This window comes from Sardina pilchardus, chromosome 21, assembly GCF_963854185.1.
Source record: "Sardina pilchardus chromosome 21, fSarPil1.1, whole genome shotgun sequence".
Lineage (NCBI taxonomy): Eukaryota > Metazoa > Chordata > Actinopteri > Clupeiformes > Clupeidae > Sardina > Sardina pilchardus.
Window position 1 is genome coordinate 20,111,771 of NC_085014.1, and position 16,133 is coordinate 20,127,903.

The 16,133-nt window shown below is 48.3% G+C and overlaps 1 protein-coding gene across 1 annotated transcript in view; it reads left to right on the forward strand.

Moving 5' to 3' along the window:
- Positions 1-16,133, forward strand: part of diaph2 (diaphanous-related formin 2) — a gene marked incomplete in the record, with an annotated part of 415,240 nt that overhangs the window by 151,690 nt on the left and 247,417 nt on the right. The window contains 1 exon segment of the mRNA XM_062524176.1: positions 9,588-9,950. Within this exon segment, the coding sequence (XP_062380160.1) occupies positions 9,588-9,950 (363 nt within the window).

Consider the following 16,133-nt stretch of genomic DNA (forward strand, 5'->3'; position numbering starts at 1 on the left):
CCACCACCACGTCTGAGCTCTCTGTCCAGCAAGGTAAAAAGCACACCTGCTGATCACATTCAGGTAGCGGGCCCAGCCCACGGGCGGCTAATGCACCAGGCCCTCACTTAAAGGGCTCTGAGTACATGCTTGAGGCGGCACACCCACGGAGGAGATAAGTAACATCAATCCTTCAGAGCGGAAAGAGGAAGCGGAACATTTACCCATTTACCCCTCCCCAGCCAGTACTCACCTACCCCTCAACAACCCCTTCCCCACCAATCCCCCCCCCCCCCCACCTGGTCTCCAAGCTTGAAACCCCAAAGTCTTTGGGAGACCTGAAGCTGTTGCTCTTGCAGTGTAATCAAGACACACAGACACACAGACACACACACACACACACACACACACACACACATATACACACACACACACGCACACTGCTGCTAGAAGAACGCTGTTCACTCAAAGAGCTAAGCTCATTGTTGCATTAGTGTAGTGCTAAAAGGTGTGGAAAAAAACGAAATCAAATACAATCCCACAAAATGAAATCACAAAAGATAAAAAATCCATTGTTTTTTTTTAATATTAAGTCTGGAAATGGCCTTGCAAGCGTGGAAAGTGAAGGTTAAAATGGTTTCTTGGTAAAAAGACTCTCATCCTGGCAGTACTAATTCGGTCAAATTGAAACCATTTTATCATGAATCATGAATCTCGCATGGCATTAAGTGAGTATTCTTGAGACTTGTGGGACAGTTTGATTTAATAAAGGGCCAATCACTCCTTCCCCCTTCAAATAGTAGAATTTCATATTTGCGAATGGCTTTCATCAGAGCCTGTTCTTTGCCGTTGTATCATCACAAAGAGGGATTGCATTTCTCTCCTGACCCTCGCATCAGCGTTCCTTTTCCAGACAAAACCTTCAAACCGGAGTGGGGAAAATGACTGCTATTTCCTCCTTAACCTAATTTGAAACACTTTAGAGCTGCCTAGGGACAAAAGAGTAGTTTGGTTCCGTGCTTACGGAATTTAATAACAAAGAACGGGGGGGTGAAAAAAAAAAAAAAACAGAGAAAGAGGGAATTGAAAGATGGCATGGCGCGCTCGGGTGAGATTGTGTTATGTTTTTTTTCTTTCTTTTTTTTCTTTCTCTCCCCTTTACTTTTCACTTTTCCTTCCAGACAACAAATGTGTTGCAGTTGCAAATGCCCACGCTCCATCTTCAACACTTCCACCGCTCTGGCCCCATCCTGCACCTGCACATTTACCTCTGTGTGTTTGCCAAAGGTGTTTTTTTCCTCCCCCTCTGCCTTCCCTCCCTCTTTCTCTTCCTCTCTCTCTCTCTTTCTCCCTCCCTCCCTCTCTCTCGCTCTCCGCACAAAAGACGAGTGGCTATCATTAAGCCGGCTGGCAGTGCCGTGCGCCATTCATTCTCACTTATTCGCCAAATGGGCGCATTACTCGCCCTGGTGGCAGCGGGATGGGACAGTGTGTGTGTGTGTGTGTGTGTGTGTGTGTGTGTGTGTGTGTGTGTGTGTGTGTGTGTGTGTGAGTGTGTGGGTTTGAGTACTGAGGCAGAGGCTTCTCTTCATCTGCGTGCCACCCCCCCACACCTCTACAGACACACACATACACACACATACACACACATACACACATACAAACACACACACACACATACACACATACAAACACACACACACACACACACACACACACACACATACACATACACATACACACACACACACACACACACACACACACACACACACACACACACACACACACCACTTCATCAGCCTGAGAGCTATGTGTCGCCACTCCTTACCCACCCCTGTGTACCAGGCCCGTTCATCACACAGCAGAGAGAGAGAGAGAGGGAGAGAGAGAGAGGGAGAGGGAGGCCTCTGCACATATTCATGAGGTCGGCCTGAAGTGGTCGGGGCCCTCTATCTTTCTCTCTCTTCCTCCCTCTCTCTCTCTCTCTTTCTGTGTGTCTCTCTCACACTCACACTCTCTCCCTCTTGTGATGTCTCTTTTTACTCACCTCACACTGCTTCCTCTCTCCATATCATTCTCCATCATCCCCTTGTTTTCTCTGCATAACCCTGTGTGTGTGTGTGTGTGCATGCGTGTGTGCATGTGTGTGTGTGCCTATGTGCGTGTGTGTGTGTCTGTGTGTGTTTGACTATCTGTGTGTGTGTGTGTGTGTGTGTGTGTGTGTGTATGCCTGTTGCTTTCTGGCTGAATTCTCTCAGGCACACACTCCTCTCTTAATCTAGCTCTCACCTGTTTGCTGCCTCCTATTTCCCACCCCACCACCCCACCCCAACTCAGCTCCCTCCCTCCCTCCCTCCTTCCCTCTTTCCCTCCTTCCGTCCTCAGTTCCCCCACAGCTCACTGTGGTTTCCCCACCCCTCCCCTCCGTGCGCCTCCCCACCCCTCTCCTCCCCTCCCACCGAGCGGGCCTGTGCTCTTTGAAAGTGCGCCATTGGTGCTTCACTAACAGGTAGAGCAGCGATGCCGGGCCCCTGAGACTTCCGCTGTCTCTCTTCCCCCTGCGCTCTCTCCGCTCCGAAGACTTGAAGGGGCTTGCTTACCCCCCCCCTTCCTTCCTTCCTTTCTTCTCGTTTCAACACTCTCTCCCTCTCTCTGTCTCTCTTTTTCTCTCACTCTTTAACTGTTTTGCAGTTCACTCTCTTTCTCAAGGTCTCGCTCACTCTCACTCTATTTGACTCCCTCTCTCTCTCTCTACCTCTGTCGTATCTCTCTATCTCACTCTTTCAGTCACGTAGCACCAGGCGTTATCCCATCTCATGGGGATGGGTATGTACAGTGTTCTATGAGAGTGTGGGCTCACTCACTTACTCGCTCATTCACTCACTCACTCATTCACTCACTCGCTCACTTACTCACTCATTCATTCACTCATTCATTCCCTCACTCGCTCGTTCACTCACTTGATCGCTCACTTATTCACTTACTCACTCCCTCACTTATGCACCCTTCGCACTCACACTTAAGCACATGTGTTGTCAGACACTAACTTGTGCACTTATGCACTCACTCACTCACTCACTCACTCACTCACTCTCTCTTACTCTCACAAACATGCACCCGCCGTACTCCGTACTCGGTAAACACACGTGTTGTCATGCACCCATGGAGAGATGTGCAGTGGAGAGACATGTCGCAGTGAATGCGCATGTCTGTGTGCATCTCCTTAGCGCTGACACTGAGAGAGAGAGAGAGAGAGAGAGAGAGAGAGAGAGAGAGGAGGGATGAGAGAGAGGGTGGCAGAGAAGGAGATAACATACTGTCTTTTGATGAAGACATACCTCAGTTGATCCAGCCTGGCATAACAAGCTCCCACACGCCAGCTTCTGTTACAAGAGGAGTTTGTGCAGTCGGCATCAGAGTGTGCGGGGTTGTGCTGCGCCTTGCATTATGTAAAGCAGCACGACACAAAGTAAGGCTACATCTCCTCTCATTAAGAAACATTATCCTTGCATGGCTTTAAATTGTTGCCTGCTCGCAAAACTATTTGGAAACCATAACTAAACAACAAAAACAGGCACAATAAAACTACAAACAAAAGCAATATTGAAAGTGAACATATATATCCCGTCCACCTTTTGCATTCCATTTATATCACAGATTTTTTTTTTTCTCGCCATCATCAAACAAGAGTAATAACGGCTTTACATTCTTATCTTGTTACACCAACCACATGTTTATCGCAAACTTGTCTGGGGCGAGTGTTCAGGTGTGTTAGAAGCGTTGAGTCCCCGGCGCAAGTAAAGACGGCTGGTTTGTTCATCAAAGTGGCCACCCTGCATCCGCGACTGCGATTGAATATGAATGAAGAGCCAGGCGGGGAGTGGGGCGACGCGGCGCAGCCCAGGGAAATGAAAGACACCGCTTCTCACAAGCCCCTGCTCTTCTTCACCCTTCGTCTACCAGCCACCGGATTTAATGAGTGTGCGTGTGTGTGCGTGCGTGTGTGCGTGTGTGTGTGTGTGTGCGTGCGTGTGTGTGTGTGTGTGTGTGTGTGTGTGTGTGTGTGTGTGTGTGTGTGTGTGTGTGTGTGTGTGTGTGTGTGTGTGTGTGTGTGTGTGTGTGTGTGTGTGCATGCAAGTGTGTGTGTGTGTGTGTGTGTGTGTGTGTGTGTGTGTGTGTGTGTGTCAGGGTTTGCATCTGTGCGTCTCTATTGTAGCAAGCAGTCTTTTTGATGTGCCTGTTTGATTATCCCTCGCCCGATCCAATCCGGTCGGCGTGTGTTTGCATGTAAACACCAGCGGAACATAATAAAATCACAGCACCGGAAACTCATCTGCCTACTGCGCTTGGCCCTCACACTACCACCTGCCCCCCCCCCCCCCCCCCAACACACACACACACACACACACACACACACACACACACACACACACACACACACACACACACACACACACACACACACTCTGTCACCCTCCCTCAGCTGTTAAAAGAAGAAAGAATGAGAGAGAAGACTCTGAAAAATCAAGTTTTGCAATTAATTATTCAGCTCCAAAGTGATACTGCACTCAACCCCACTGCTCCACCGTCACCCTAATAGGTTTTAACAACCTCTGCAGGCTCGCCCAGGCCACTGCATAGGGAGCGAGAGAGAGACAGAGAGGAACTGGGAGAAATAGACAACTTCAGAGGGGAAAAATATAAAGCGGAAAGCCAGAGAAACGGGTGTAGAGAAGGAGTTAAAACCAAGAGATGTGGAGTGCTGCCATTGGCCTCTCAAAATGGCCCTGCGCTCTGACAGTGATTGAGATTTGATTGGCGGCACCATGGAGGAATTGCCGCGTTGGTTGCCATGTACTTTGGTCAGTTGCCATGGCCAGAACGGAGGGCTGCTGCGGCGTCATTCTTCTTTTGATGCATTAACGTCTCCGTGCTTCAGTGGGACATCTCAGGCATTTCCCAGTACGAGCGTTAGCCACATCTGCACGACTGCATTCAGGGCAGATTAAAATAAAAATAAAAACCCGTCGGCATGTAACTTGGCGTGCTATTGAGTCTGAGATGTAGAACAACCTTACCTCTGTCGTGTGGCACAGCAGGAGGGAAGTTTACCCCTCCCCCCCTCCCCCACCCCACCCCTTAACGTTGCACTTTCAGTCAGCTCCCCAAACTTTAGTGTAAAAAGCCCTTGATCAGACTTCCAAATGGAAGGAAGGCTCCATCGTTTTTTTTCCCCCCATTACATTTTGTTATAAATATTTAACATGCCGACTGTTTTGGCCGGTTCAGATGTAGTGGACTAACGTGATATAAATGCATTTGAACAGCACTGCAGCATGCGCCAAACTTGATGGTATTACAACACACCCTTATATTCCCCCACACACACACCCCAACATGTCTTCAACCCTCTAAGAATAAATATATGGCTACATGTGAAAATGAGTCCAGCCAAATAGAGTTTTACTTTTGGAAGAACAAAATGGTTGGAATGAAAATAATTCCATCCCCTGTAACTACTGTGCATGTTTTAATATCAAGATGAAAGTTAATATAAGATGTTTTAAACTGTAATCTCCATCCAAGGGAAAGATAATCAAAATCTTAGTAATGGGTACATTGAGGCAGACAGCTAATGTTGTAGGCCAAATGTCTAATGCCAAGCAGAGCAACACTCATACCAAATGACCATTTGGAGGAGAGAGGAATGAATGCACCACTTGGATATTGCTTGGCACTTGCCCTAAGCTGCATATTTAATTATGAATTCAATGTCCTGGGATATTAATTCTCTTATGATAATAATTGACAGCATGCAACTGATAAAAGCCTATAGATTGCATTATGCGCTCCCCATTTAACATAAGCATTCTCTTTTCAATGCTTTTAATAGGTACTTCAGGCCTTATTGCCTCCTCTCAAATTCTCACAAATTGTGCCTGAGCTTAAAACTCATTCAGGCTCGTTATGGGAGAAGAAAGTTTGAACTACTGTGGCAAAAATAGTTTTTCTACTGTAGCAGAATAGCTTAGCCTCAGTCTGCAGGTGTTGTCCTGATTGATGTGCTATCTCAGTAGGTCACCACTGTTTCCCATCACGTCCCTCTTCCTGCGCCTCCGTAGCTCTGACTCCCCCCCCCCTCATGGCGCTTATCCCTCCTGACTCCTGCTGCTTCTCTTCCTCGCTGCTTCCTCACTCTTAAACAAACAAACAAACAAACGGACAAAAAAAGCTGTTTGTGTTGTGTTCTTCTCTACATCTGTTTAACCTGCTTCTGTGTGTGTGTGTATATGTTTGTCTCTCTCTCTCTCTCTCTCTCTCTCTCTCTTTTTCTTCCTCTGTCTGTTTGACATCCTCTCTCCCCTGTGTCTTGTGTTTTCTCTTTCTCTCTGTGTCTCATATATGCTCCACCTGTCCAGTTAACTAGCGAGAGAGACAAGCTCAAAGAGGCTGAGAAACTCCTCAGTGAATCTGCTGGAAAGGTGGGTGATCTCTTGGGGGGGCACTGTTTTGTGTGCCCACTATGCCCTTCTCAGCATGCCTGGCCCACCCCCATTTGCCACGCATGCTTGACCGTGGTCCAGTGGTTACATTGATGACAAACCCCACTCATGCATTCAGACAAATACTCTCTTGTTTTCAGACAATTGATAACAATAGAAAAAGCAACAGCAAGCATGTTTTTGGCATCGGTTTGACATGTATTCATCTCACTCGCTACTTGGGAGTTGCTGCTGCTGTTTATGATACTGTGGCAATTTCTGGCAAACAAAGGCCAAAAGGGGTAAGATCTTCCCCGTGAGACGCCGTAGGGATCAGAGAATCGGGCTCCGCAGCCATTCCATCCTTGTATTGCTACCCACAGAAGTAAACAGTGTCTAATTGAATTTCGCCCGTGCCCATCGGAGATGAATTTTAGGAGGGTTTAATTGCACAACAGCTCCAAGTTAATTATCAGAACAATGAGTGTTTCTGCCAGTCACCCTCTCCCTCTGAAGAATTCTGGAGACTTTTGACCCCCCCCCCCCACTTCCCCTACTTTCAGCTCCGCACACCAAGCCCAGGCCGTAGCTTGTAAGATGGGTTAGATTTGGTCTGGCCCCAGCGTGCTAATCAGGCCTCCAAATGAAAGCTGGCTCAGGGCTGGCAGCCAAGAGACCATTACGAGCGAGCGAGAGAGAGATCTGCCCCTGCTCTGACCCTCCGCAGACCGATCAATGTTCAGGCGTGGACAGCTAGAATTCATCATAAAAAAAAAAAAAAAAAAAACTTTTTCCCCCTCCTCTGAGCTGGATAGGTTCTACTTATTTATTTTTTTTGTGGGGGTGGGGCGGGGGGTACTTGAGATCACAGTCAAAATGCTCTGTAAGGCAAGAGTTCTGGAAGGTGGGTGATGAAGCATACTGTAGGTTAGAAAAAGCAGGCGATGCTACTTGTTTTGCTGCGGGTGTTTGCGAGTGGAAAGATAGGAGTGACATTGAGCTAGTAGAGGGGCCACTACTTACACGTCCACTAACAGCCACTGTTCTCAGCGGGACGGGGCGATTACGATTCGATAGCATCCTCTGCCCAGTGGGAGCCATGGTGCTCGCGTTAGCCAGCGTTCTAATTTACCAGCTAATTTCCCTCCATTCTCCTGCATCAGACTTAAAAGACAAAATGGGGCCATGACGGGGTGGCAGATTGACAGATGCGTAATCACCACCGAGGGAAACAAACGGAAGGGGAGCTCAAGTCAAGGGAGTTATGGATTCTAGCGTGGCTACGGCAAACACCGAATTCCCCACAGCGCCTCGTATAATACACAATCCACCGGACGCATTTGGGGCTGTGTAATCAAACAGCTGACGTGTCCCACATTACTGCATCATCTGGAAGAGTGCGCAAAGAACACGCTGAGAAGAATTGGCTTGGAGAAAATGGCAAACTTTTTTTTTCTCTCTCTTTTTTTGGAAACATCGAGTTTACATCGGGAAATAGTGATGATGCCACGGTTGATCTGGGAGCATAAAGATTAGCGGCTAGTCACCAAAGGGCATGTCATCCCTGCACAATAGGACCTGTAATTGAGCCATTTGCATATGTGTTAAGCCTTATGACAGTGTTGATATCATTGATTATAAATACCTATTTGCGACACATGGAATTTTGCGACTGGGCAGACCTGTCAGTGGACACCACCGCCTGGCCCCTTATCGATAATGAGTTTCACTTTGGTTGTCTCATGCACAATTGACTCTGCTTTGTTTAAGCTGTGTAGATAGACAGTGAGGAATGTGCGATTTCTTAGGCAGACAGAAGCCACCGGGTTCTGCGACATAGCGGAGGCACTCGCCCTTTTCTCTCTCTCTCTCTCTCTCTCTGTCTCTCTCGGCTGTCAACCTCTTCATTCTCCTGTGACGCGTATTGTTTTCTCGCCGTCTTCGTATACAAGGTTCAAAAACAATGGCGGCCCACGAGCGTGCTGCTCATGTCAGCGTTGCCTGAAAGCAGAATTAGTCTTCTCATTACTTAAGCATGGTTCAGGTGGCTGCCTTCCATTCATATGCTCAATCTATTAGCAAATTACAGAGGCAATTTACATGCTAATCAAGTCTGATGGTTTACTCTCATCTGTTATGCTTTATGATATTAAATGAGATAAATCCAGAGGCATACGCAGCACCCTCTGCGTTGAGAATCTAGCTCAGTAATATACGGTTTATTATGCAAGACTCTTCTCGGTTGGGGGTCTCTGCCATACAAACAACAATAATCTAGTTATGTGTGGAACTCCAATAAGAGCAACAAAACATCCCTTGAAGTGGCTCCAGCATGGCCAATCAACACAAATAATTGAGAGCGACAGTCGCACTATTTTGGTCTGAGATACTTTGCCCGAGCGATGACCCCGTCAGATTGTCACCGTATACGGAGTACGTGCACAAAGTCATGCCGAGTTCAAGCTCCTCACACCTCCTTGTCGAGCACATCGCGCCCTCAGCCGTCCCTGGTGACCTGACACTGGCAGCAGGCTGGTGTCCCTACCCGGGACACACGTCCCCCGTACCCACACCCCAGATTACCCCGACCAGGGGCAGGTCTTCCCCCCGGGGAGATGACGAGACAGCAAGCAAAAGGCCTCTCTCTCGCTTCGAAATAGCACAGCTGGCCTATGGAACGACACAGAATTCATTTAGTCTCACACACTTAAATGCTTCTGCTCCTTCTCCTGGTTACTTTTTGGAGAGCTGAGAGCTCCAGACCTCCCAGCTGGTGGTCGCTCATAATTTGCTGTGGGCCGGTAGCCAGACTGCAGGGAGCAAGAAAGCCCTGTGGCGGAACACATTATCCGAGATCTTCATTTTAAAAGATTCTTGTAGTTTGGATAAGGTACACACGCTAGCATAAAGTACATCAGCTGTATTTTAAGTATAGCTATTTTTTTTAATAAAGCACAGAGCAATAAGATAAACCCCATGCATGTACTTCATGCATTCTTTCAACCCTGTACTTAGACAGTTTAACGTATGGATGTATTGATTAAAGCACAAGCTGACTATTGCTTATATTCTACTGACTCTTAATGTTCTCCATCTCTAACATTCTCCATTCTGACCTCATAGGTTGCAGCAGGCCCAGTGGCCGCCGGTGTCCCTCCCCCTCCACCACCCCCAGGTGGCGCTCCTCCACCTCCTCCTCCTCCTCCTCCCCCGCCGCCACCTGGAGGTGGTCCCCCTCCACCTCCTCCCCCGCCCCCTCCCCTCCACGCTGGCCTCGCTCCTCCTCCGCCACCTCCTCCGCCTGGTGGAGGACCACCGCCGCCCCCTCCGCCTCCTGGGGGAGGACCTCCGCCACCGCCACCCTTCCCTGGGGCTCCACCTCCGCCCATGATGATGGGCCCCCCTGTCGTCAAGCTGCCTTACGGACTGGAGCCCAAGAGGGTCTACAAGCCTGAAGTGGCCATGAAGAGGGTGAACTGGTCCAAGGTAAGAATGCCCCCTTCCCCCATCTCTCACAAGCACACACACACACGCACACACACACACACACACGCACACACACACACACACACACACACACACACACACACTCACTCACTCACACACACACACACACACACACACACACACACACACACACACACACACACACACACACACACACACACACACACACACACACACACACACACACACACACACACACACACACAGACACATAGACTGCGCTTCTCTACAGTGGGATTCCTCTTGACTGATTTATGAGGAGACCTGTCAACGTGAGGACCACCGCTACATCAAATGGCCCGTCAGAAGTCACTCCGTCTCTATAAAGTGACCTGTCAAAAGGTGGCGTATCAGATGCATGGCCACGCCACTGCACTGCGGAGCAATAAGGCCAGTGCTCGACCACTGCCATTTAAACAGACCTGCCAAGCCTGTGATTGACAGATCCTACTTCGCACACCACTGACCACAGGTCAAGTCTTTCCCTTAAAAAAGCTGAAATGACCAAGGAAATTCACAGACAATGCATGCGTATTGCCTGTGTGCGTGAGTAAAAAAATGTGTTTATTTTATTTATTTATTTATTCTTATGACGGTTTGTTTGTTTGTCTCCGCGTCCACATCGTGCCGTGATTCAACCCGCATGTAAGCTCACATTCTTAATTGCCATGGTCGTTAGGCCCAAACACTCCACAAGGACAAGCATGGGGAGAGTGAAAGCATGAAGAGAGAGAGAGAGAGAGAGAGAGAGAGAGAGAGAGAGAGAGAGAGAGAGAGAGAGAGAGAGAGAGAGAGAGAGAGAGAGAGAGAGAGAGAGAGAGAGAGAGAGAGAGAGAGAGAGAGAGAGAGAGAAGGGCCAAAGACAAGAGCGTGAGAGCACTCAGCCAATTAAAGCAGGCATTCAGGCATGAGGCGCACACTGCTCCTCCTCTCCACCTCCCCGCTCCGCTCCATTTTAAGAGATCACGCTGTAAACAATTTAGTTAGCTCAAGTGTCCTTGCTCGCATGTGCTACATCATACCCTTCTTCCCTCATTCTTTTTCTTACTCTTACACACACACACACACACACACACACACACACACATATAAACACACATAGACACACATACACAGGCGGATACAGACACACACACACACACACAGACACACACACTCCTCTCTCTTTCTCTCCTCTCTCCCTCTCTCTCTCTCTCACACACACACACACACACACACACACACACACACACACACACACACTGTGCCTTCTATTTGTTGGCGTAACTGAATAAATGCATTTTTCCCCACGTTGTGTAACCTCCATTACTTTTAAATACATTTCAATAGGCCAGTCTCCTTGTGTGTGTGTGCCTCACTCACTGCACTTAATTTTCCATTGCCGTGGGGACTCGTATTCTTCTGCAGTTGATTAATTTATTTGTACCTTTTTTAATGGTTGCGGTTGACCTTACCTTGAAATAACTTATTCCCAGCTGTCAGGAGGATTGGCTTTTCTGCACAAAGCGAAGCAGAGTTCTCTCTCTCTCTCTTCTCTCTCTCTCTCTCTCTCTCTCTCTCTGTATGTGTGTGTGTGTGTGAGAGAGAGAGAGATAAAGAGAGAGAGAGAGAGAGAGAGAGAGAGAGAGAGAGAGAGAGAGAGAGAGAGAGAGAGAGAGAGAGAGAGAGAGAGAGAGAGAGAGAGAGAGAGAGAGAGAGAGAGAGAGAGAGAGAGAGAGAGAATGTAGCTTGTGTGTGTGTGTTTGCTTTTTAAAAACATGACCATTCCTATGAAAGAAATGCAGTTTGCTGTTAACAGTGAGAGACAGGCAGTTTGGCCCAGTAAGTCAAAAGGCATGCACTAGCAATGCACAGCATGTCCACTGGTATGGGCTCTTGTCTTGCTGCCCTTCCCTTGGGTCAACCCGACAGAAGTGTTACTCACCTCATGGTCATTACTACACGAGCCTCGAGGATTTGGTTGTCACAGTCAGATAGCCAGTGCCCCTTCAACTGTTCCGATGTCATTTTTAGATTATGTCGGAAAATGGGCCATATTCACATATTCAAATTTGTCCTTTGACAGATGCTGATAAAGTTTCATGAATGAAAGTCGTTGTGAAGTGTGTGTGTGTGTGTGTGTGTGCGTGCGTGTGTGTGTGTGTGTGTGTGTGTGTGTGTGTGGTGTGTGGTGTGTGTGTGTGTGTGTGTGTGTGTGTGTGTGTGTGTGTGTGTGTGTGTGTGTGTGTGTGTGTGTGTGTGTGTGTGTGTGTGTGTGTGTGTGTGTGTGTGTGTGTGTGTGTATGTGTGTGTGTGCGTGTTTGTGTGTGTGTGTGTGTGCGTTTGTATGTGTGTGTGTGTGTTTGTGTGTGTGTGTGAGAGAGAGAGAGATGGGAGTGAAGATTAATGACAGCACTTCGGTTGACGTGTCTGTGATGCTCCTGGCTGTTGCCCCTGTTGTGAATTCTCCAGGCCTATCTGCAATGGCCGTGTGTGTGTGTGTGTGTGTGTTGTGAAATTCTCCAGTCCTATCTGCGGCGGCCGTATGCTAATGCTGTGCTCTGGCCCGCCCCGGTCCCGGTGATGTGTCGTGTTATTTATAACATTATACAGCACGCCGAGAGCGCAAATCCTCTGTGGATACAGTGAGGCGAGACGAGGGAACCAGTGCAACACTCACATCTCATTAAGGCCCTCTCCTTATTTTCTGGGCTGTGTGTGTGTGTGTGTATGCTTGGGTGTGTGCGCACACGTGTGTTTGTGTGTGTGTGCATGTGTAGATCTTCCTGTGTATGTCTGCACATCTATGTATAGGCACGTACGTCAGTGTAAGTGTAAGTTTGTGTCGGTGTGTGTTTGTGTGTGTGAGAGTTCATGTAGGTAGTGTGTACAGGCACATCTATCTCCAATCTTTGAAGTGCCAGCGTCTGCATTAACCTTCCGTCTCGCCAATGTGGGTCTCGGGGGGGCGGGGGGTGGGGGGGATGCAAATTGAGCGGGTTGACGCTACGCGCCGGCATTCACAGCCACCTGAGGGAAAGCAATCTGCGTCTCTGGTCTCGATTAAGCAATCTGCGTCTCTGGTGTCGATTAAGTGCAACCGGAGTGATCTGTCTCGGAGCAGATGGAATCGTATGTGTGTGCTTTTGGTGTGGGTACGTGTGCAAACACCGGCAGCGACACGGACAATGAACGTGGAGCGAGACTGCTTGACATCTGCTTTGTCACTGGTTGTGTTGGGCGTTCACACTCGCCCGTGGTGCAAATGGTGTTTTATCGGAGGCTGTGCAGTAAGAGTTGCATGGTTAAGAATAGGTCGATTTTATGAGCGGAGAGGGAGACAGAGAGGAAACCTGAGCTTTATGGGGAGAGTGGGGATGACTATATCGCCTGTCTTTGAAAAAAAAAATATTCCTTATGATAGTCTTGCAACTGAAGCAAAAATATGGTGTGTGTGTGTTTGTGTGTGTGTGTGTGTGAGTGTGTGTGTGTGTGTGTGTGTGTGTGTGTGTGTGTGTGTGTGTGTGGGCGTGTGTGGACCTGTGTATAAACATTTGTTTGTGTGTTATTCATGCAACAGATTTTCATGCATCCATGCTGGAGATTATTGCCTGGAGCTTCTGTAATGTCATATTACCTGTGGTTTGAACACCTTCACTGGGCTGATCGAGCTTGTAAGGAAGAACAAACATGCACGCTGTCTGCAGCTGAAGCGGTTTGGTCTAACCTTGAAAGCCTGGTTACCCTCCTGAAGGTGCATGCTAAAGCTACCTCAGTTGCCTTCCCTGCGGTGTATTACTGTAATTGCCCCCTGTTAATTCTTCTCCTGCCTGCCACAGTACATATACATACACATTTGTTGTTTGTTGTTGTTATTCTGCCTGCTGCACGAGTTGTTGGATCAAAGTGTTTGCTGAGTAAAGATGACCATAACTATAACCATAACTTCAAAAGTGTACTGTATGTATGTATGTGAAGTATGGAGGCTCGTGTGGCTGTGTGAGTCCACTTCTGCCTCTAACGAGGTGCATGTCTGGGCCTGGTGTCTCCAGCAGTGTCCTGCGATTTATCTCACTCTTGGGGTTGTCTGCCCCCCCTGATCCCTGGCCAGCCCTGCTGCTCCCCAGGAGGAGGAGGAGGAGGAGGAGGAGGAGTAGGAGGAGAGAGCAGGTGTGGGGCCAGCTCAGGGGAGAGGGCTTGGGGACGACGCTCTGGCAGAAATGCTCCCTGATCCCCCAGAGCTGGGTAGGAGAGAGCGCAAATAAGGGTGAAGTTATGAAGGACTCGTGGAAAGAGAAGACACAACGATGTGATTGTGTTATTTTGTGAATGTTGGTGTGTGTGTGTGTGTGTGTGTGTGTGTGTGTGTGTGTGTGTGTGTGTGTGTGTGTGTGTGTGTGTGTGTGTGTGTGTGTGTGTGTGTGTGTGTGTGTGTGTGTGTGTGTGTGTGTGTGCACACGTGTGTGTGTTGAGAGAGAGAGTGTGTGTGTTGAGAGAGAGAGAGTGTGTGTTGAGAGAGTGTGTGTGTTGAGAAAGAGTGTGTGTGTGTGTGTGTGTGCATGTCTTCAAGGCAGGCGTGGATTAGGAACACACACAGCTGGATATAATGCATCACATGGCTCTGAGTGGATGGAGTTTTGGCTGCTGTGAGATTCAGTCAATATCTGCCATCCGCTCTGGGCTTCTTCTTAATGTTCTTTTTTCACTTCCTCAAAAGGGGTATTCTATATTTGGGCTGTCCCGATGCTCTTCAAACACCCTGGCCCTGTTTTTCTCGACAACTGACACATTTAAACTTCACTCAGTCATCCAAAAAGTATTGGGAGCAACTGAAGTTTGTTGAAGTTGTTCTTCCCACACACACACACAGACGTGTCCTTGTAAAAGTTACTCATGTTCTTCAAGATCCCTACTGCTGAGTGGTGCTAGCATTTGATTCACAGTGGACGGTGCAATTATCACAGAAATGAAAATGTTCAGAGCATCAGAAGTATCGACTTCAGTCACATGAATCCAACAAGTAAAACAACAGCACAAAGCACAGACAATGGCTATTGCTTGACACCTAGCTGGCAGAGGGTACAATCCTCTTTGATGTGAAGCCGGAACTGAACAGCATGTGTGCATCCTTAGCAAAAAAGACCAGGAAAAATAAGACAAAAAAACATGGCCAATTTGGTTTATAAATGATGTTGAATCACGGGTTAATTATCTTCTCAGTCTGACACAAATGTAATTACACAGATTAGCACAACAATACGCTCACCGTTTGGAGAAAAGAGATGGGAGGAGTGGAGAAAATGTTTCTTTTTCCCCTGCAAAATTTCGACAGGAGGGGTCCTCAATTATTTTCCTTTTCCTGCTCCGCATCGCAGCTCTCATCTCTAATTACCTCGAGTTGCGGGCGAGCTCTCTCCCCATACAGCTCATGAAATCAGAAGTCTTTCAAGCTTTCTAGAGGATTCTACACATGTATCCTACGTCTCCTATGTTTCTCTAGCTCCACGCGTCTCCTATGTTTTCTAGCTCTGAACGTCTCCTATGTTTTTCTAGCTCCGCATGTCGCCTATATTTCTCGAGCTCCGCAGACTTCCCCATGTGTATTCACCCTGGAGTGCTCTTTGTGGTGTGTTGTTGGGCCTGTGTGTGCGTGCGTGCGTGCGTGCATGCGTGCGTGCGTGCATGTGTGCGTCCGTGCTTCCGTGTGTGCATGTGTGTGTGTGTGTGTGTGTGTGTGTGGTGCACGTGTGTCTGTGTGTGTGTGTGTGTGTGTGCGTGTGTGCGTGCGTGCGTGCGTGAGTGTGTGTGTATGTGTGTGTGTGTGTGTGTGTGTGTGTGTGTGTGTGTGTGTGTGTGTGTGTGTGTGTGTGTTTGGCGGCGTTGGCTCCCGAGCAGAGTGAGGGGACTTGTGAAGGATGCCTTCTCTTCCACATGGCATCTGGCGCTTGGTGGTGTAGTGGAGGCAGCACTGCATATTGGATGTGAATGGCTGCATGCAGGGACAGGATGTTGAATGGGGGCCATTGACGAGGCTGTCTACCCGTTACGCTCTCCAGCGAGGTGCTCTCGGCCATTTCTCTCTCCCTCTCCATCTCTCTCGCTCTCGCTCTCTATTCTCTCTTTCTTTCTCTGCCACCCTCTTTTTTCCTCTCTCTGTCACTCTCTTTCCCATCTCTCTCTCTC